This window comes from Polyodon spathula, chromosome 16 (genome assembly GCF_017654505.1).
Source record: "Polyodon spathula isolate WHYD16114869_AA chromosome 16, ASM1765450v1, whole genome shotgun sequence".
Classification (NCBI taxonomy): Eukaryota; Metazoa; Chordata; class Actinopteri; order Acipenseriformes; family Polyodontidae; genus Polyodon; species Polyodon spathula.
In genome coordinates, this window is record NC_054549.1 from 2,611,658 (window position 1) to 2,632,357 (window position 20,700).

Genomic DNA, 20,700 nt, shown 5'->3' on the forward strand with positions numbered 1-20,700 from the left:
TCATCCTGGTGTTGGCCACCAGGGTTAACTTTGTCGACTGCTTTTAAGATTTTAAAGGCTTCAATCAAGTCCACCCTAATTCTTTTAAATGCAGTTCCCTCAATCTTCACCCATGCATTTGTTTGCATTTTAACCATTTCCCCACCCCGGTTTTTGACAGACACGAGTCTATTTTAAAATATGAGCAAATAAAATCATATTAGCTGCATGAAATGACCAAGAAACTACTCCAAACAAGAGTCTCTTTCCTGCAGGTTGTTACTGGCTGTTTTCTACAGTTTGTTGTTCTTCCTGTATTTCTTTCAGCTAGGTGAGTAAGAAGTGGATGAAGCTGCAGTGTGTAGGTGCTCTTTAGCAGAGGCCTGGCTTGCTTACCACAATGGGCTGCGTTCCCTCTCCGCTCTGCTCAGCTCTCCTCTCAGCTCTGCCTCCCTCTCTCTGCACCCCCTCAGCTCCTCCTGGGCCAGGCTGCAGGCTGCCCTGTGCTGCCCCACATCTCCCTCCAGCCGCTTTGCACTCAGCTCCAGCTCACAAACCTGGGCGCCACAAACAGGGTTACTTGGGATTTTAACCAGCGTTCAGTCGGGCTCATATCTAGGCCCTCCTATGCCCCCACATAGAAAACACTGGTCTGCAGTACTACCCGGATACAGGCTGTGGCTTTTTGTTAGAACCGACTGGAAATAACGTAGGCACATAATTGTGACGATCATCCAGAACCATTACACACTCAATAGCACTACATTTATAAATACTTAAAAGAAACATAATAAGTTCAGTGACAAATGCTTCGACTAGATATCTTTTCCACTGTCTTCAAATCGAACTTGTTAAGTGTCTTACAGTATTTCAGAATACATAGCAAGGTCTGGAAGAGTGCGTTGTTGGCTGTAAATTAGTTTGAAGCAAAAAATATTGTTGCCCAACTAGCAGCATTTGTATTCAGATCATAAACCATGTTTGAGAAATCAACCAATCACTGTTAAGGACTCGGTATCCTGTGTAGCGAATGTATGCCTCAGCTCGGCCTTACAGTCCTCTCACCAAAACTGCACGAGATGACACCTCTTATAACTCGGAGCGACACCCTACACACAACGTTCTAACTTACACTACAGCTGCAACTGGAGTACCAAGAACAACTACCACTGTAGAAATATCTTTAAGGAATCTTATGTGACTAGAAGCAACTGCAGAGCGTTGTGACTTCTGAAAGCAGTTAGTGACTATATATAATAAACCCAACACTGTCTGCCAGAAACCTGTTGTTTCATTAATATATCTATCTTACGGTTCTGTTGGAGGAGTATGGAAATACACAACTTTTCCTCTAATAAAACTGGCAACAATTGACTTGGGCACACCTTTGTGTCTTGTAACACTGCCAGTGTATTCTCATTGATAACACTGGCTCTCACCTTCCTCTCCAGCAGGGTCCTCTCCTCCCGGGCCTGGGTGAGGCTGGTGTTCAGGGCGCTGCTCTCCTCCACTGAGGCACGGAGACTCTGCATCTCTGCCCTGCACTGCTGCAGCTCCTGACAAACAGCAGGACAGCGGACAGACACTTCACGTCACTGAGGGCACATTGCTGAGGCTTGATTACATACTTTTTGATTCATCACATGGGAGATTCAGCGATATATCTGTGGATGTCTGATTCCATCCAAATTGAACAGACTACAACGACAGCATGTTATACAATACTTCTTTATGTTATTTTGTTTGTTAATTTGGCATGGCACACTTAAATTAACCAGTTACCTGTTTAAACTGTTGGTCCCCGATTCAGACGTAGACTTGTGTACCATACATTAGGAGGATCACACCTATTTGCAGCATTTAATTGGTCAATCAAAAAAACATGTTACCAGAAAGATGTTTGTAAGTGTTTTGGGAAAAGTCATAAAAGTGTGTGACAGAGATAGAATGATTCTTGGTGATAAATCTCCCTCCCGACCTGTGACGGCACTGTGTAAAGGGAACAGACTGCCCTGGACTGGATAACCAAACGATTCATTCCCAGGATTAGGCGGAAGTCGGTCATCTAGAAAAAGGTCATCTACAGTACACTAAATCATCGACGCGGAAGAGAAACAATGTGGCAGCCGCGGATTGGAGGAGCGGTTGCAATCGTTAACTAAGGGTCCATGATTGATGGTATAAAAGGGGATGTAGCAAAGTGATTTGTTCCTTTGTTTATATATATATATATATGCTATGGCCAAAGGTTAATAATTAAACTAAATCCAAAATATTTAATTTAAAGTATGAACATAATAATGTACCCTAGGCAATATGTAATTTGAAGGTGATAAATGTGTAATATAATAATTAAGACCAATACTAAAATCAAGAAATAACACCACTGTAAAACACAGACCCAGTTCAAACACCCACACTGCTTTGCAGTTCTCCATATGCTTCATGAAGAACTGACAACTGAAAAATGTAACATTTCGAAATCTAACATGAAATACTGTAGTATAAGTTTAAGTCACTGCTTCCCGACACCTTCACCATGACTCAAGAGCGTGTGCTATTGAAATTCCATTCCAATTTCCAACAAAGAAGAAGAAGAGGTTTTGTGTTGCCAGTACCTCCTTGCTCTTCTTCAGTGCGCTCTGTGCAGCACTCAGATCCACTTCCAGCTGCTTCCTCCACTCCTTCTCCTCCATCAGACACCCCTCCAACACCGCCTCCCTGTCCCGGCTGCTCTTCAGCTGCTAGCGTTCAAAGAGACCCCCTTTGTTTTTAGGAAGACACACTCTGGCTTGACACAAAATGAAAGACCTGTGCTGGTTTGCGGTACTGGGGGGAGTGGTATTTGTTACAAAATACCTTTATATCCTTGAATAGATAATCACGCACTCTTCAAAAACAGGCAAAAGATTAAATTACTCAACAACCAGACATTGTTATCCCTTTGCTTTCTGTGGTGCTCAGCTGTAATATATTTAGCAGTATAACTTCATCGTTGAGTGTAATTTCCGTGATTTGGGATTGATTTGTGCTGCTGCTGTGTAATAATTGAATGTCTGTCTGTGTTTGGCTGAAAGGGCCTGAGCGTTGCACAGGTCCTGCTGCACTGCAATCAGAGGCCAGCAGGACGCGATGCCGGTCCCCCCCCCCTCACCTGCTGTAGGGCCTGCTCTGCATCACTCATCTCAGAGCTGGGCACAGCCACGCCCTCCACTTCCCATTGCTGCTGTTTCTTACGCAGTCTGGACAGCTCTGCATCCAGCCCTGTGATCTGGAGGGGAAAAGCGAAATCGAAAAAAAACGAATTCAGCTTTTTTTATTCCTGTTGAAATCTTCGGTTTCTAAATGTTTTGTTCAGACGTGTAATATGTGATGGTGCTGGATCCTTCTTGTTTACCTTTTCACATTGACCTGTCATTTATACTGCCAATAAACTTAACTATAAATATTATATATAAATACTGTGTGTGTATATATAATACACACACACACACACACACACACACACACACACACACACAGGTCTGAATGCATCCTCCATAACTTCAAACGCTCAAATCGTGGGTCCCACATTTTCCAACTATCCCCTTCTCAGCACAGTGTCACACCTCTACCCCACTCCTGCTCCCTCACTATAAACACACTGATCACAATGACAACCTTCTCCACCGCACCCCCTCTTTCACCCCTCTCCTGCTCCCTCACTATAATCACACTGATCATAATGAAGAGTGCTGTTCACACATAGCTCTCACAGAGGGTTGCGTCATGCCTCACTGATACAATAATACCTCGTATACAGCTCTTAATCAGTGCACTGCAGAAGGCACAATCCGTTTCTTCCGATTCTAAATGCATATCCCTGAAGCCTGACCTTCCTGTGCAGCCCCTCAGTCTCGCTCTCAAATCGCTCCCTCTCCTCTTTGGTTCGGTTCTGTGTCTCTCCCAGGATGGACTCCAGTTCCTCGTTGCGCTCCCCCAACTCCTCATGCTCTCTCTGCAGCTTGAGCAGCCTCCTGCGCAGCTCTTGAACCTGAAAGCCCTGGACCTGCAGCTCCTGACGACACCTGCCAGGGGCAGGGCAGGAATACACAAGATTAGTTTGTTGTGCACAAGGGAAGCCAGGGGCCTTCATTGTTACACATTTTGAATTTTGTCTAAATGTTTAACCATTGTCAGAAATATGCAGGTCAAATATATGTGTCAGCCTTAGTGTTTAAACAGTAGCAAGTTTACAGTCTAGGCCAGTTTATTTCATATTCACTATTTCTTCCATATCCAATTAAAGGGTACCAAAAGAAGTGCTCTGTCTATGGGTTCTATCCATGGTCTCTGAGGGTTAACAAGGTAGATAATCACAAGACTGAGTGACGTCAATGAGTGACTCAGCGCTGAAGCGGTCCATAGAGAGGTGTTGGATTTGTGTTTATCTTTGCACACAGCACCTTGTATCACTAAAGCTGAGACAAAACTTAAACGTATTGTATAGCTGACTCTATTGACTCGGGGGTTGGTGTTGCCAGCTTGAAGTAAGCATGATAAAGCATGTTTCCGTATCAATCTATTTCGTATAACCTGTATGCCGACTGTATCACATGACTGAATACAGGCTGCAGTCATTTATACAGTGATGGAGCGCTGCTCATGACGGCTTTTCTGATTGGTTACCAGCATTTCTAATACGTCCCAGTTGAAATATTTAATTGGGTTTGATCCTAAAGGGTTAAATTAAAACAAAAGCCAACGCTCCAATAGGAAGTTAGGGAGCCGAACATATTTATTTTTCGTTAAAAAGAGCTGCACAAACCTGAGCTGTTCACCATCAGCCCTGCGGATGTGGGGAATGTTCGGAACACCAGACCAGAGGTGGCGCGCACTTGTGTTCACATTGCATTTTGTAACATGATCTCAGATTGTTTTATATATAACCCCGTGCATCAGCGTGTATTTTAACAAAGCCCACATGCTGTATGTGATTTTGTACCTCTCATGGATTTGCTGGTGGTCACCGCTCTCTGTGTCTCCAGCACACGCTGTCTGTGTCAGGGAGGCAGTGGCGCCATCCTGGCTGAGGAGTTTGGGTTCAGTCTGCAGGAGAGGAGACCACAAAGCACAGGAGAAGAGACATTCACTCTAGTGCAGATATTCTCAAACTAGTTTTTGTTGGCGGGGCACCTTTTTTTAGGGACCTTCATCTGAACTGAACAAACTGCAAACAAACAAGATAAAGTGTACTGCAGTGAATGAAAATGTCTGAGTGTAATACTGTCACAAGACTTCTCTCAGTAAAATCTAATCCAGTCCCAATCAAATCCCTATCGAAATGAATGGTGTGATACCCTCTACAATCAGTTTATTTTGGAAACTCTTCTGCTTAATTATGTAAATCTGACTATACAGCCCCCAAGTCATACGTTTACTTTGATAGTCGTGTATGATGCATAAATACACACATGTCCCGGGGGTACAGTACAGTAAAATTATTGCTTACATAAAGGAGAAAGTAAAATAAATGCAGCCCTTATTATAGGATGCACCTGCACTGTAATTCTACTGTATGTACAGTACTGTTATAGAGGTTTGTTTTAATAGATTGTCAATTATACCTTACAGGCAAAGATTACATCACAGAAGCATGGGGAAAGCATTGCAAAATGGCAATGAATATTTGAAGTGGTTAACTTCTAGAAATGACAGCACTGGACTGAAGCTATTTCAAAGTTATTTAAAAAAAAACAAAAAAATGGCAATTTAAAAAAAGCTGAAGGCTACTTACAAGCCTGTAAATGAAATGCCTGAGTGGTTTATTTCTAGTTTAAATTTTATTGGGTGTGTTTTGACAATTTGGAGTCAATGGCTTTGAGAATTCGGTCCAATGCGTGTTTATGCTGTACTGCAAAGGGTAAATTATGATATAAACAGTGAGTAAACTTTACTGAGGTTTTACCTGTGCTACACTGTAAGAGACACGCTTGCTGAAGCCCTGAGTTTACCTGTGCTACACTGTGAGAGAGACACTTGCTGAAGCTCTGAGTTTACCTGTGCTACACTGTGAGAGAGACACACTTGCTGAAGCCCTGAGTTTACCTGTGCTACACTGTGAGAGAGACACTTGCTCAAGCCCTAAATTGACCTATGCTATACTTTAAGAGAGATGCTTGCTGACATGCTAGTCTGCTAGACACAGAGTTTTCTGAATTCACCTTTGAGAGACACGCTTGCTGAAGCCCTGAATTTACCTGGTTCAACTGTAGAGGCTGAGACTCCAGCTCTGACACAGTCTCTCTGACCTGGTTTTCCTGCACTTCCTTCTTCAGTTTTTCCACCTTTCAAATGAATTTGAAACATTCTGGTTACCACTGTGTCATACCCCTTTCAGGCAGAATTCACAAGTGCATTCTCCCAACCACGTAGACACCAGTACAGTCTCCTTACAGGAGACAAGGGAGGCAGTGCTTCAAAATTTAAAAGTAAAATACATATATATATATATATATATATATATATATATATATATATATATATATATAGAGAGAGAGAGAGAGAGAGAGAGAGAGAGAGAGAGAGAGAGAGAGAGAGAGAGAGAGAGAGAGATAGATAGATAGCTAGACAGATAGACAGTTGTGTAGCATTATAATATAATAATGTTCAATAAAACAAAATGCATAAAGTTTAAGAAAAACAACATTTTAAAATAAACCCAAGTCAACATTCCTATATTAACAGTAATGCTGGAGCCCAGAGAGATTATTTTCCTCAGAGGAGGCAAGCCTCTATTATAAATTCCTATCTGCTCTTAAGCACAGTACTAGCAATGGCAGATGATGTAGTCTGATCCCTGGTTTTAAATGGAGGAGCCACTCACACCCTCCCGCCCCCTGCTGGAGCACTGCTGTACTAAGTATGGATAATTATGAGTGAAGTGCTCAATAGTGGAAATTGCATCATTTGGTTTCGCACCCAATTTACTGAAGGAGATTTTAAAAAGTGACCAGAAAAAACTACAATTCCCAGAAGACACTGCACGCCCATACACACACTGCATTGTGACATATGTTTCATATTATGATATATATGTGACACCACTTCCTTTCTGTGGGAACAAATCTAGTTGTTAGAGTTGTTTTTTTCTCTGTTGGTGTTTGTTGGAAGTCGTATCTATATTAATTTAGCCCTTCCCCAGCACTATTTCTTTATTTTCCCCAGTGCAGGCAAACTCTTCCACTTTCCCCTCTGTGCAATATCATTATTTTGTTGGTGATTTATTTCAGTTTACAAAATTAAGCCGATAGGATGTGCTTGATTTTTGTCTGCCTTTCTCCTGCCTTAACAGCTTTGTTTAGACACATTTTTATGCAAAGTATGTTAGTGACACGGCCTTGAAATCTAAATGCTATATTCATGTTGTATACAGTGCACTTTTAAACATACAATGGCCGTGTGTAACAGTTTAGTATATTAGAATAGACTGTGATGGGCTACTGTTTTCTTTTCTCTGTTGGCTAGTGGAGAAAATACGTTTAACAACCAAAAGCTCTTATTTTGAATTGACAGTCGTCAATTGATGTGAGATGTATGTTATGGACAGGCTTGACAATATGTCAAAGCATTAGGTCTTTACCATCTAAAATGTGTGTCACAGGTTGAAATGGAGGGCGCCGTTAGACTTTGCAGTTTTCACGACATTGAAAAAATATGAAGTGGTTAATAAATCAGCAGTTGAAATGGAAGAGGCAGATTCACCCTCACACTGATGATACAAATGACACAAGTTTATTGCTGATGTAACGACAGTGTGTAATGTGTTGATGATGTAATGAACACACCGTCTGGAGCAGGGCCTTCCTCTCTGAGTCCAGCGAGCGCACGCGGCTCCTCAGAGACAGGATCTCTTTATCCAGCCTCACGTTGTGCTCCTTCACCTTCTGTAGCTCCAGCAGGTCTGAGGACACAAGCATATGTGTTACTTTACATTTACAAGCTTCCTGAATGTGCTACTACACATAGTAAAATAAAAAGGGATTCCTTCAAAAAATTCAAACACCAATTCCAGCTTAACAGTTCAGGGACTACAGGGATTCAAAACGGTAAATGTAGATACAATACTAGACTGCTACTCAACCGCACACAGCGATGTGCAAATACTAATTTTGTATAACAGTTTGGTGTGGGACATTAAGGAAGGTTTAACAAAGACATGCAAAATTAAATGTATATTTCCTGTGAATTGCTGGTCAAGAAAGGCGCATCACTTTGACATCTGGTTATCCAATGTGATTTTATATGAGCCTGCACTAAATCTGAAAGGACTTTGTCAGTTTTCTCTCTCTCAGGTTATTACTGTTGGTTGGAGAATCAGCGAACAGCGCCTCTTAGTGGCCAGTATTGTATATTGTAGTCGCAGTTATCTTTCCTATTTCTGTTGATGAGCTTCAAGAGGGAGTTAGGGACAGATGTTCTGCATGCCTCAAACACAATCCAAATACATTGATAGGAGGTGCACATTTTCAGACATTCTTAACACATTTACGTGTTAATAAAAGAAAATAATTCACCTAAAGTATCACCTAAATATGAAGACGCTGTTAGAAATATACTTAATGACACACTGTATTTTACTGAAAACCTTACCGCTCTCCTTCAGCTCCTCCACTTCCACTCGCAGCTGCTCCACCTCCTGACGTGCTCTATGTAGCTCTGGGTCTGACAGGAGAAAACAACCACAAGTCTTACAAATATCTTTCATTGGAACAACACAATTCAGTGGTGGAGACTCACTAAAAGAACACAAAAGCACCCGCTACAATATCATTAAACTTGCAACAATATTAAATATTGTAATTTGAAGCTATTACAAGTCGATGCAAATTTCAAACGTATGTTACTTGCTACTGAATATCACTGAAATGTCCAATGCAATGTGATCTGAACAACAGTATAAAGATCTTTGCAAAGCATACACTCTCTACAGTAAAGAGGCTGTCCTCACAGTCATTCATTTGTGCATGCATTGTGTAATGTATAAAAGCTGCATCTCTCCACTGCACTGCTCACCGCTGCCTGCCTTCCTGGCGATGTCCAGCTCGTCGGTCAGCCTGCGGATCTCCTTGTGCGCCATGGAGAGCCGGCGAGACGCTTCATCCAGATCCCGCTCCGCACACTCCCGCCGCCGCCGCTCACTCGACAGCTCGGTATCTTGGGTCTGCAAGGGAGTGGGGCAGGTCAGAGAGAGGGGGGATCCCAGAGACAGAAGAGTTAGAGGGGTAGAGAAAGACAGAGAGGAGTTAGAGAAGTACAGAGGAGTTAGAGGGGTAGAGAGAGACAGAGAGGAATTAGAGAGGGGTGATCCCAGAGACAGACAGGAGTTAGAGGGGTAGAGAGACAGAGAGGAGTTAGAGAGAGGTACAGAGGAGTTAGTGGGGTAGAGAGAGACAGAGAGGAGTTAGAGAAAGGTAGAGAGACAGAGAGGAATTAGAGAGGGGGATCCCAGAGACAGAGAGGAGTTAGAGAGACCCTGGTGTTACATGTAGTACAGGATCTAGCCAACTCTGGCCCAGGCTTTCCCTGATGTGATGTTACACTGAGTTGGTCGGTGCCTGGTGGTTAATGGAGCTGGAAGCTGGGAACATGCACACTGTCTGGAGCTGGAGAGACCATGCCAGGACCTGTGGGCGTGAGTGAGCTACACCTTCATCACTGTCACGCTGGTTAATGAAGTTACTGCAGGTCTGCAGCAGGGCACCACAGGCAAAACATACAAAACAGCTAACACACTCTCAAGCTGTTCCCTTACTGGACAATCTTCAATGACAATGAGGTGGCACTGTAACGTAATGATAGCTTGAGCTTTACCACAGTGGTAACATTTCCATACATTTTGACAGGTCGTACACAGCTAAACAGACCACGGTACTGTACCGTGATATCGTATTAGTGTGCGATCTTTATACAGTGGGATTATAAATGGTTTCAACTGTTCAAAGACTATGTGCTTCTGCCTTCTATAACAAGACTAATCTCTGTATTGATGTGCCTGTGGTGGTCCTGCTCAGCCCGGGTTGCTTGGTCATCAGAAGGTTTTTGTGACCTTGGTGCAGTGGTTAGTAGAGGCTCATAGGGGCCGTAGTGCGGTGGTCAGTAGAGAGCTCTAGTGCAGGTAGCAGGAGGGAAGGTGGACATACTGAAGCACCAGCATGGGCGCCCTGTGCTGCCGTACGGACGCCAAACAGCTTCTTCCAGGAGCTCGTGGTTGGGGACAGGGGGTCCTTGTGGAGAGACAATGTGGATAACGTCATCACTGAGAACAGAGCTCACGTCACTGCACTGCCGGGGACAGGGTGCACACTGCAGGGTCTAGGGGAGCACTTAACACAAGCAAACCTGCTTTGAAAGTACAGCAACGCTTTCTCAGCTTCAGTTTTGTAAATGTCTACACACACAAATAAACTAAAAAAAAAATCAACAAAAGGAAAACCACACAAAATCTTTTAATTTAAAAAAAACAAAAACAACCTGCAACTCACTTTTTTTTTTTTTTTTTTTTAATTTTTTTTTTTTTTTTTTTAAAAAACGCCAGGTTTTTAAGAAATAATTCTTTTTTTAAGAAATGCGAAAAGCATGTTTTGAGATCCAGGGACGACACTGTTCAAACACGTTTTTTAATAAAGACTGTTGTGATCAAGTTTTTAATACATATTTTTATGAATATCAAATTGTGTCTATTGACTAATCTGGCTCTGCCTGCAGGTCGGTGCACGAGCCAGCATCCTTGGCTCCATCCCTCAGCTCCAGTAATAGGCTCTGCTCTGTATCACTCACCACGTTCATGATCTTGGCTCCACCCCTCAGCTCCAGTAATAGGCTCTGCTCTCTATCACTCACCTCGTTCATGGTCTTGGCTCCACCCCTCAGCTCCAGTAACAGGCTCTGCTCAGTATCACTCACCTCGTTCATGGTCTTGGCTCCACCCCTCAGCTCCAGTAACAGGCTCTGCTCAGTATCACTCACCTCGTTCATGGTGTTGGCTCCACCCCTCAGCTCCAGTAATAGGCTCTGTATCTCTCACCTCGTTCATGGTCTTGGCTCCTCCCCTCAGCTCCAGTAACAGGCTCTGCTCTGTATCACTCACCTTGTTCATGGTCTCTTTGGTGCGCTGCATGGACTCTCTCTGCTGCCGAAGCTCCTCTTCAAGTGTCTGTCGAATCTGGTCCAGCTCCTCCTAACAGTGGGTGAGCAGGCATGCGTTACACACACTGATGCAAACCCTTCTTTGCAAACCCTTCTTTACAAACCCTTTCTTCTGGGTGCCCTAAGCAATTGTAACAAACAAAATAATAACATTCCACCTTTCCTGTTTTGCCCAGTCAATGACTACATAGGTCTCGAACATGTGGTTTTGAAATAAACATGCTATAGCAAACATGTGTTTTCATTCTAAAACATGACATCTGGTACTACAGAAGTAGGGCTTGAAGTTTTTGGTAACTGATAATATCTGAAAAAACACCCCAAAAGACGTATTTAGAAAATTCGGTTTTTATTTTTTTAAACCAATAAACCTGGGTTTTGGCAATATATTTGTTAATAATGTCAATCATTCACTACTCTTTCTACATAAAGAAAATGTCTTTCAGAAGTCAGGCAGTGTGCAAAGCCATTGCTACTGGCCAGTCAGCACTTTTTGTAGACCTACCTATACTAGTCTGAGTGACTTGTGACTGGGGAGGGACTAATAAATTCAGGACCAGTCCTTATTTTAAAGTTATGTTAACATTTATATTTAAAAAATAATAATTTGTGTAAAACATAAATTAATAAAACATCAGTATTATATAATTTTAATAAATAAAACATATTTACTGTTAAAAGGCTAATAAGTCAATCTGTTACCAGCATTTGGTTTGCTTTGCAGTATGAAGTCATGTATTAGTGTTTAAAATGTGTACAAGGTGCAAGCTGCAGTAATAAAACCACATCCGAACCCCAACATCACAGTGTGATAGACATGCGTGAAAGGAAAGACTTCTCACAATTCTCGGATTCAAAATGCATCTGGAGTTCTACCTAAATGGCCTGAATCCTAAATGTGGACACCCTCACTTCAACACAGTAAGTTAACGTTTGTATATGTATTGGTGAAACGTACTTGCAATTTATTATACAAACCAAAAAACAGACGCGTAATAACCAAAGATAACAGATTCTGCCAAATAATAATAATAAAAAACGAAAAAACACCCCCGAACTGAACAAAAAATTTAAAAAAACGAAAAATTGAAGCTTATATACAAGGTTAAGAAAATTCTCAGTTTCTATGCTTTGTTCACATGTGACTCTTCCTCTGTAATTTCACCTCAGCGGTGTCTTCAGGGCCACAGAATGTTACTAGCGCTTATGGGTAATAAAAGGAAAGAAGACATTGAAAGGGATGATTTCTCCACCAACACTAACTGAAAGCATGGCTTGCAAACAGAGGTTTGTTTAACCAAGGGTAGTACCAGATATCATGTTTTAAAACAGAAAACACATGTTTACTACAGCATTGAGATCTGTACTGTTGAGACCTATAAAATACATATACATAAGAGGTCAGATTTATGGGGTTTCTCTGTTCGCTACACTCTCAAGGGTAATCTAATATGGGTATGAAATCTGGAAGTTATCCTAACTAATGTGAAGATGTCGCAGTTCAGATTCACTTTGTATCATTTTCAGCCAGCAAATCCTGGTTTAAAGCATCTCTATGCCTTCAACAGAGCTCTAAGTACACCAGAGTACAGCTATAACTCCTTCTCCCTGGAACACTCTAACCCATATTGGATGTAAGAAGCACTCCTAACCAGGATAAGGACTCTGAAGGAACTAACACAAACTCAAACTAACTCAATCACCGATTAAATCTTATCTTTACTACCTCGTATACCTGTCATATGTTTTTTAATTCTATATTTAAAATGCTGGACGTGAAAAGAGATATTTTGTCTTTAAAGCGTACTGTTTGGAAGCTCTAGGGGGGATACTTTTTCAGTGGGGACGGCAGTTGTATAAGTAAGAAAGGGTAAGCCAGAAGGGTTATGAATAAGAGTCCCTCACAATGCAGGTGTATCTCATTGCTCCACATTGCAGTGGAATGGTCCCAGGAAGCACAAGTCCCAGATAGAAAGGATGAAAGGATTGAATGCAATTTGTTTTCAAATCAATTAATCACGCTGCCCTGCTGTGTGTTTCTTTGAGAGTCAGGCAGGGTTCCTGTGTGAGCTCAGAGAGCCGGGTACCTGTAGATGTACCTCCCGCAGGCTGCCTGTGTAGCTCTGGGAATCCAGCTTCCTCTCCGCGCTCTCCAGCTTCTCCAGGAGAGTGGCTCTCTCCACTAGCAGGTAGGCGATCTGCTCGCTGGGGCTGCTGTGGGAGATCTCAGCCAGGCCCTCCTGATCCAGCATCTCCTCCACCTCCTTCAGATGGGCCTCTGCACAACACACACACACTGGATTAATACTCACTGCACATTGGGTACTTGCTGGTGCAACATATGGAGCTACCCTACTTGAGTTACTTCTCAACAGTCGTGATGTATACTGGTGTACACCAACATATTAGGCATTTTAATTGCTCACCATACTAATCTCTCAGACTGGCTCACTATACTGACTTCTCAGGCTCTGATTGGCTCATTACATTAATCTCCCAGGCTGTTGGTCCATCCAGGCCTCTGATTTGTTATTCTGGTCTAAACCTTTGATTTAGCTATTCTGTTCTTTATTCTGATTGCTACTGTCTATCTAGGCATCTGATTGGCTATTCTGCTCTCTCCAGGCCACTGATTGGCTCTGTTGATTTCTATTTTGGTCTCTGCAGGCTGTAATTGGCTCACCTTGCTCGAGCCTCAGCTGCTGCAGTTCCCCACGGAGCTGCTCATTCTCTCGCTCATACTCAGCGGTCAGGGCCTCGCGCTCCTCAGACAGGTTGCGGATGTGATCCACATAGTTCTCCACCTGCAAGCACACAGCGGAGTCTAATAGATGTGGAGCTGGGCAGGATTCCACAGCCCCTGGCTGGGTTTCAGCTCAGCAGGACTCCACACTTGACTGGGTTTCAGCTTGGCAGGATTCCACACCCCCTGGCTGGGCTCCAAAGAGGGCTGAACCAGCCAGAGTGGGGTGGTGCAAAATACCTGACAGGAAAACATTACGAGACACCCAGAAACGCACTGCAGAGAGGAATCTGAGGAGCACATCAACATGAGGAGGAGCGGGTGGGTTAACCTAGGGGATTCTCAAACCCAGTGGTCAGCACTGTCTATCAAGATATTCACATCTACTCTTTTACTCCACACTGGAGTAGGGCTGTGTGGCACTTTATTTTCTTTTATTTTCAGGTTCTTTTGTTTAAGATGGCTCATTGCGATAACACTGTTTCAAAACCTTTCTCTTTTCCTGCAATAACAACTTTGCTGCAAGGTCGGCGGGCAAGGGAAACCAGGAATGGCTCAAACTGCAGTGCAACAGGAGTCTTCCAGTATCTGCCACCCTGTCACTGAAACTACTGTACATTCCTGTCTGTCATCACACAAAGGCTTGTGAGTAACAGACTGAGGATATGTTGTTTAAACAGCTCAGGAATTACATGGTAGAGACTCTGAAACAACTTGATATAAATAAACTTTCACATACGAGACATTAAATAGGCACTTCTGAATGGTTCATATTGTATTGTAGTTGAAGAACAGGAATGTTGAAATGTAAATCTGATCATGCAACAGGGCTGCTTTGTCTTGTTACTATACGCTGTGATAAAAGCAATCTTCACTACCTTTTCTGCTAGAGATTCCCTTAAACACAGGGGGGTCCTTTGTAAATCAATGACATGAGGGGCCAACACTGTCCTCCAACAAGAACTGGGAAACTAATTACTAAATGAGGTGTGAAATAAATAACACATGTTCTACTGAGCAGAAGTGTTTCATTTCTTTCATAGGCAATTTGATAGGGGTTGTACTTGGTTTAGTTTGCTCCCGAGAGATTTATTTTTACTGTTGGTTAGTATGGATTGTACTTTGAAATCTTGCAGCGCTAATCGCTTGTTCTGTGTTGCTGAAGATGTGGCGATTATCTACAGCAGGGTGCAGAAACCCGGCCCTCAAGGTCCGGAGTCCTCCAAGGTTTATTGGTATCATTAAATAATGAACTGAGTGAGACCTGGGAGGAGGTGCAATTGGTTCAGTTCAGTAATTCAGGGTACAGGAGGAACAAAGACCAGGAGTTCATTCTTCAGTATTTTTGGGGGTGAATGCTAGTTGCCTGTCCTCACCTCTTTCATCTCAGCTACCTGTTGCAAGCGCACCTCCTCCAGGTCCTGAGCGAGGGCGCGCAGGCTGCCCTCGCTGCGCAGGTACAGACGCCACAGGTGACGCAGCCGCTCGTCTGCCGTTGCTCCGGGCTCCTGCGCATCCTCCCTCAGCCTCTGGAGGATGTCATCCAGCTCAGCTTGCTCCTGCAGACAACAACAGCAGCATAGGTGAGCTCTCCCACACACACACAGGCAGGGGCCTCAATGCACCATAGGTACAGTCAGTGTCACAACTTCCTTCATATCAAAAAGAGGATTTTGTTGATACAATCGACTCTCCTTCTAGCACACACAGGGATAAAGTATTCAACACTGCTGAAAACATTAGATTTCTCCTCCTTTGCACTCACTTGCTAATTCTCAATACTTCCAGAACGAGGACAACAGTTCACTGAAAGAGAAAATATCTCAGTGGATCTGTCCAGGGGACACGGCCAGTGAGAAAAAAACTACTTGTGCAACAAACATTATCTTGAGACCCACAAGGGTTCTTTTCATTGGATTGCATTTCCCTCTGAACTAGAATGAACCCTAACATCTTAGGAAAAAATAAGAACCAACAGAAAACAACATACATTTTAGAACAACAGTAAATAGTTTTAAAAAATTCCCAGCAGTTTTAAAACAGTAAGTTCACAATTAGAGCAGCAGACATTATCAAATACATTTTTTTTTTTTTTTTTAATTGCGACACCTTGAGCTGTTTGCCCATTTTAACCTCAACTACTGGACCCATTCTAGCCCTGCCACTCCCTGTATATTAATGTGCTTTAAGTAATGATGACTGCACAGTTATTAATGCTTCCACAGTGCACTTACGGAGAAAGTCTGGTGCATTGTTCAGACCCACTTCCACATGAGGCAGATTGGGTATGTCCAGAGTAAATCTGTGCAGCTGAGAGGTTGCTGTACTGTACTGAAGCCTGTATATAACACTCCCCAGCAGCCCGTTTTTCTGGTGTTGGGCTGTTTCCATGAGAACTGTCTGGCTGCCCTACACAGGGAACTGGAGAGGGCCAGCAGAGACATGTTCCTCCGTATTACTGAAACCCAAACCCTTCATTTCAGCACAGAGGGGCAACAGCCACCAGCAGCAGCAGCAGCAGCAGCAGCAGGGGAGGTCTGTTCCTGTCACAAGCAATCAGTGCCTTAATGTAAGAAAATATGATACTGTATGAAACTTAGAAAAGTTGATTCCAGGTCCCCGAGTGGCTCATCTGGTAGAAGCACTGCCACGTGGTGCACAAACTAACAACCTCTCTCACTAAAGGGATCAAACTTTCCGGTGGGGGTCCTCAGTCAGGATACCTAATGTCATGGGGGTCTGGAGACCGGGAACCCCAGTGCTAAATTACAGTGACTTAGCAACTTGCTAAAACAGATGGTTTGGGTGCTTTTCGGTGCTTCAACTTTATCATCATACTAATAGCCCTTATTTTAAATGTACAGTCATGGCAGGGATGTATTGTGTGTTTAGGAATGACAATTAGGATTGGCAGCACTGTGGAATCCAAGAACTGAGCAGTTCAGACTTCAAGAACGGTTGGAATGGTAGCGTGCAATCTAACAGCTCAGCAGCTTCTGCACGGTTTCATTACTATACTCCACAGAAACAAACACTTAAAGAATGCAAGCCTGCCTTGCTAAAACTGGATAACTCTCTCTTACCATGCAGTGTGAAGTATCCAGTCACACCATGCAAAAGAAACGCACTCACACAGACACCCAGACTGCATGCCTCACTAACAAAACGTTCGGTTGTAGCGTCTGTTTGCATCGTAACCCGAGAGGGTCCCACTACAAACAGAGGCCCAAGGACGTTTGAACGGGCTTCAAAACAGTTTAACAAAAAGGGCTTTAAAAAGAGCCCTGAATTTGATGAGAAGGGGCAACTGTTTCTCAAAGGTACAATTCCTGGTTCTTCTGATTCTGCCTGACGTATTATAATTCCTGCCCACTGAGCTGTGTCTGTCTGCCAGCTTCTATCCCTACACCTGGGCTCTGTGGAACGGCTGCTCTGCTAACTGTGGAATTCTTGAGTGACATCCCTGGAGCCTCGTTCAATAAAGGCACACTGGAGTAAAATCCCTCAAATATAACAGTTCTTATAACTGATCTTCACTGCGCTTTTATTCAAATCCCCAGCAAAATATTCAGTTCCTGTAATGCACACCTGTAGAGAGAAGCAGCTTTTTCAGGAACAGTGGCTTGAAACCTGGTTCCAGGAGACCTAGTTTGAGGCAACTTTACTGTTTCAAACCCCAAGTCTCCCCTGGTGCGCCATGCAGTGGCCTGAAACCTAGTCTCCTGAAACCAAGTTCCAAGCCACAAAGTGGCTTTGTGTTCCCTCATCACAGACTGTGAGCAAGTGTACAGTACATAGTGGGAGTTTTCAAATGACATAGTAGGGTTTGTGTTCTGATTTTCTTTCAAAGCAAATGTATTTGGTACTTAAAGGGTTAAAGATTAATGAAAAGGATAAAAATAAGTATTATGTATTATAAATATCACACTCATGCAGTAAATGTTTAAATGACTTGTGTAAAATATCTGATCTCAATATTATTGCTCTGAAAAAAAAACTAGGGTGGAGTTGACGCTCAGGATGTATTGTTATGCCATAAACTGGGCGTTATTTGAGGTTAAGGTTTACAACAGGGGATGCAACTAATATCCCTGATGTCTGTGCTCCATTGCTACTTTAAGCAGAGGTAGTTTTGATGAGTCTACCAGGTCAACATATGAAACCAAGTAGAAGCTATGCACCTCTTTGTGAGATTAGAAGCCCCAGTGAACCAGAATTCTATACAATGAGATCATCTCATTCCCCCTTATCAAATCCAGTCCCTAAATACACTGTAAACTCCACACTAAACTACATCACAGCGCTGCAGGTCCAATCTAGAGGACAATCACACCCATGTGCGCTTGCTTCTAGATCTATTCAAAGGCAGGGTGTGGGTTTCTGGGGGGGTTTGGGGGCAGCAGTTTGGTATAGAATTTCCCATCATTACATCCCTTATAAAGGTTTCCTATAGTAATAGCTATATAGTGTAATAAATCAAAAGTGAACATATGGTAAAGCATAGATAAGTATTGCACAGCATAGAGAGGTATGGTAATGCACACAAAAACATGGCAAAGCAGGGTAAACTATGGTAAATACATAGCATAACCATGGGAAAAGTACAAAAATACCTTTTTTCTTCCCTCCCTTATGGAAAGGGCACTGCTTCTGACAAGCCTACACTGTGAGACATTACAAGAAATAAACTGCCGCTTCCTGGGCTGTAGGTCAAATGATCTAGTGCAGTTGAAAAATATCTTCAAACACAGGGAAATGGGGACTAGTGTTAATGTTCCAATCATCTAACAGGCAATTAACATAAGAAACCTTAACAAAATCTCCAATCAGCAACAACCAAATGACCTGGGGCTCAAATACAAGTATAGAGATAATGTGGCAGTAATGCGTGCAATATTTACCTGTGGAGGATTGTCCATGTCTTCTGCGCTGGGGCTACAGAAAACCCTCCTACAAACGCACCCTGTATGAACAGTCCATGGTGTGTGATCTATCGAGATTGGTTATACCAGCTCCAAAAAAAAACTACGCAACTAAGCAGTGGTTTTATTTGTACCCTCGTTAAAGTTCACACTTCTATAAAACATTAATTCGACGTGCCCGTCCTCGTACACTGGATCAATTATTTAACTCTCCTCACAGAGATCTTTGCAAACATTCAGTGCAGTGAATCCTTTGGTGCATGAAGCTAGCGCATACAAAGACCTGTAGTTGAACACTCACAAACCCGTAACATTCACTTCTTGAGCGGTTTTATTTTTTTAATTGAGGGTTTGTTAAGTTTCAGCAATAAGTATATGCATTACTGCGCCCAGAATGTTATATTAATACACAAGTTTATAAAAACGCTTCCTGTCTGAGGGCTAGCGAGTGCAAGTCGCTCAGATTGTGAGGGTGAATGCGGCGAGGTGTCTTGGGATCCCTCATTGTCACTTTAAAACACCCCTTCATTCAACCACGCTTGCTCTGAAACACGCTTCGAGTCGCCTTTTAACACAACAGGCCAGTTTAAGTGTTTGTTGCTTTAGTTTTAGGCAGGGGTGCTGAATCCTAAAATCATTCTTACGAGATGGTAGCGCAGCTGTCACAGTCAAACCGATACCCAAATAAGGCTATGTTTTCACTCTCCAGAATACACAGTACTGTACAGCTGCTCTAAATTATACTTTTGGTCTCACAGTTAGTTTTACTTGGAGGTTGTTTAAATATAACGACGTTCCATTTACTCGTAATGTTACTGAAAAAAAATCCCTTTTGCATCAGATGTGCCTATTCTGGGTGCGGGGTTCAAGTTGCAATTGTCGGTGTAGCGATTTTAAATTGTAGATCCTTTTGTTCGTACGTTGTACACTGTATCCAATACAATAACAGCAACACTGTTGAACTATGTTTGGGTCCATATTGGACTCAATACGGGACATCTACGGATTCTTCGGTCGGTGTGTTGACTGTATCTGCATCACGTCTTAATCACATCCTACCGCGCACAGCTATTCAACAAGTGAGTCCATGCCGGGCTCCCCCATATGAGCAGGACGGAGTGTGACTGGATCTTCGCACAGCAGCACTGTCTGTCTAGACGGAGAACACCGCGTCCTTGTTAAAAATGGTGTTTTTCGAACCCAGTTTTCAGTAGCGGAAACCCGGATCAGTAATCCCTGTTCTCTGGATTCGCTCCTCTCCGCGGCTCTGGGGGGGTTCAGCAGTATCTGCACTCGCTGTGTTGTTTTGCCACAGACCGTTTTCAAAAGGTCTGGGGGTGCTGACTCCACGATCTGATATTTCTGCGGGCTATAGAGTTGCCTGCCCGATCCAGTCTCCACACACCGGGGCAGTCGGTGGCCGGGGGGCAGTTTTCTGCTCCAGGGATGCGCTTATCTCCACAGCCGGGCGCAGAACGCAGTTGCCGAGGCCGCAGGGAGCCTTGGCAACGGGACAAACCATCAGTTTGGAGGGGGGAGGGGGATACAGCACCGCAAATAAAATAAACCAGTTTCAAAATGCAATGAGAAATACAAAAAACAATTGTTAACTAAATTTAAACCGTTATGTATTACATTTACGAGCAATATTGATGTTGTTGTTTTAATTTAATTACTTATTTACATTCTGCAGTAGTTTACTCCCCAGAAGATGCGAGTGTTTCCAGAACACCTTGTACAAACAAAATATGTTCCTAGCTGCTGACGTTGGGCAATCTTTGTATATGTTTTATCCTGCTGACCAGGACTCGTTCGGTAACACATATGCTAAGACATCTGCTGAAATATTATGTTTACATTTTTCATCTT

The 20,700-nt window shown here is 43.0% G+C and overlaps 1 protein-coding gene across 3 annotated transcripts in view; it reads right to left on the bottom strand.

Moving 5' to 3' along the window:
* LOC121328648 (coiled-coil domain-containing protein 30-like) overlaps nucleotides 1-20,581 on the bottom strand; it is a 32,488-nt gene extending 11,907 nt beyond the window's left edge. The window contains exons 1-16 of one of the 3 annotated variants that reach the window (XM_041273552.1): nucleotides 18,811-20,581; nucleotides 15,286-15,468; nucleotides 13,850-13,970; nucleotides 13,266-13,444; nucleotides 11,108-11,197; nucleotides 10,161-10,244; nucleotides 9,034-9,181; nucleotides 8,611-8,682; nucleotides 7,806-7,921; nucleotides 6,219-6,305; nucleotides 4,964-5,067; nucleotides 3,854-4,046; nucleotides 3,134-3,250; nucleotides 2,598-2,723; nucleotides 1,419-1,535; nucleotides 376-536 (exon numbers count right to left, since the gene is read on the bottom strand). In XM_041273552.1, coding sequence (XP_041129486.1) covers nucleotides 376-536; nucleotides 1,419-1,535; nucleotides 2,598-2,723; nucleotides 3,134-3,250; nucleotides 3,854-4,046; nucleotides 4,964-5,067; nucleotides 6,219-6,305; nucleotides 7,806-7,921; nucleotides 8,611-8,682; nucleotides 9,034-9,181; nucleotides 10,161-10,244; nucleotides 11,108-11,197; nucleotides 13,266-13,444; nucleotides 13,850-13,970; nucleotides 15,286-15,468; nucleotides 18,811-18,828 — 1,916 coding nt within the window. In that variant the 5' untranslated portion in view covers nucleotides 18,829-20,581. Of the gene's footprint in view, nucleotides 1-375; nucleotides 537-1,418; nucleotides 1,536-2,597; nucleotides 2,724-3,133; nucleotides 3,251-3,853; nucleotides 4,047-4,963; nucleotides 5,068-6,218; nucleotides 6,306-7,805; nucleotides 7,922-8,610; nucleotides 8,683-9,033; nucleotides 9,182-10,160; nucleotides 10,245-11,107; nucleotides 11,198-13,253; nucleotides 13,445-13,849; nucleotides 13,971-15,285; nucleotides 15,469-18,810 lie in introns of all 3 variants that reach the window. The other 2 variants (XM_041273551.1, XM_041273550.1) reach the window with 2 other exon arrangements.
* Nucleotides 20,582-20,700: the final 119 nt, after the last annotated feature.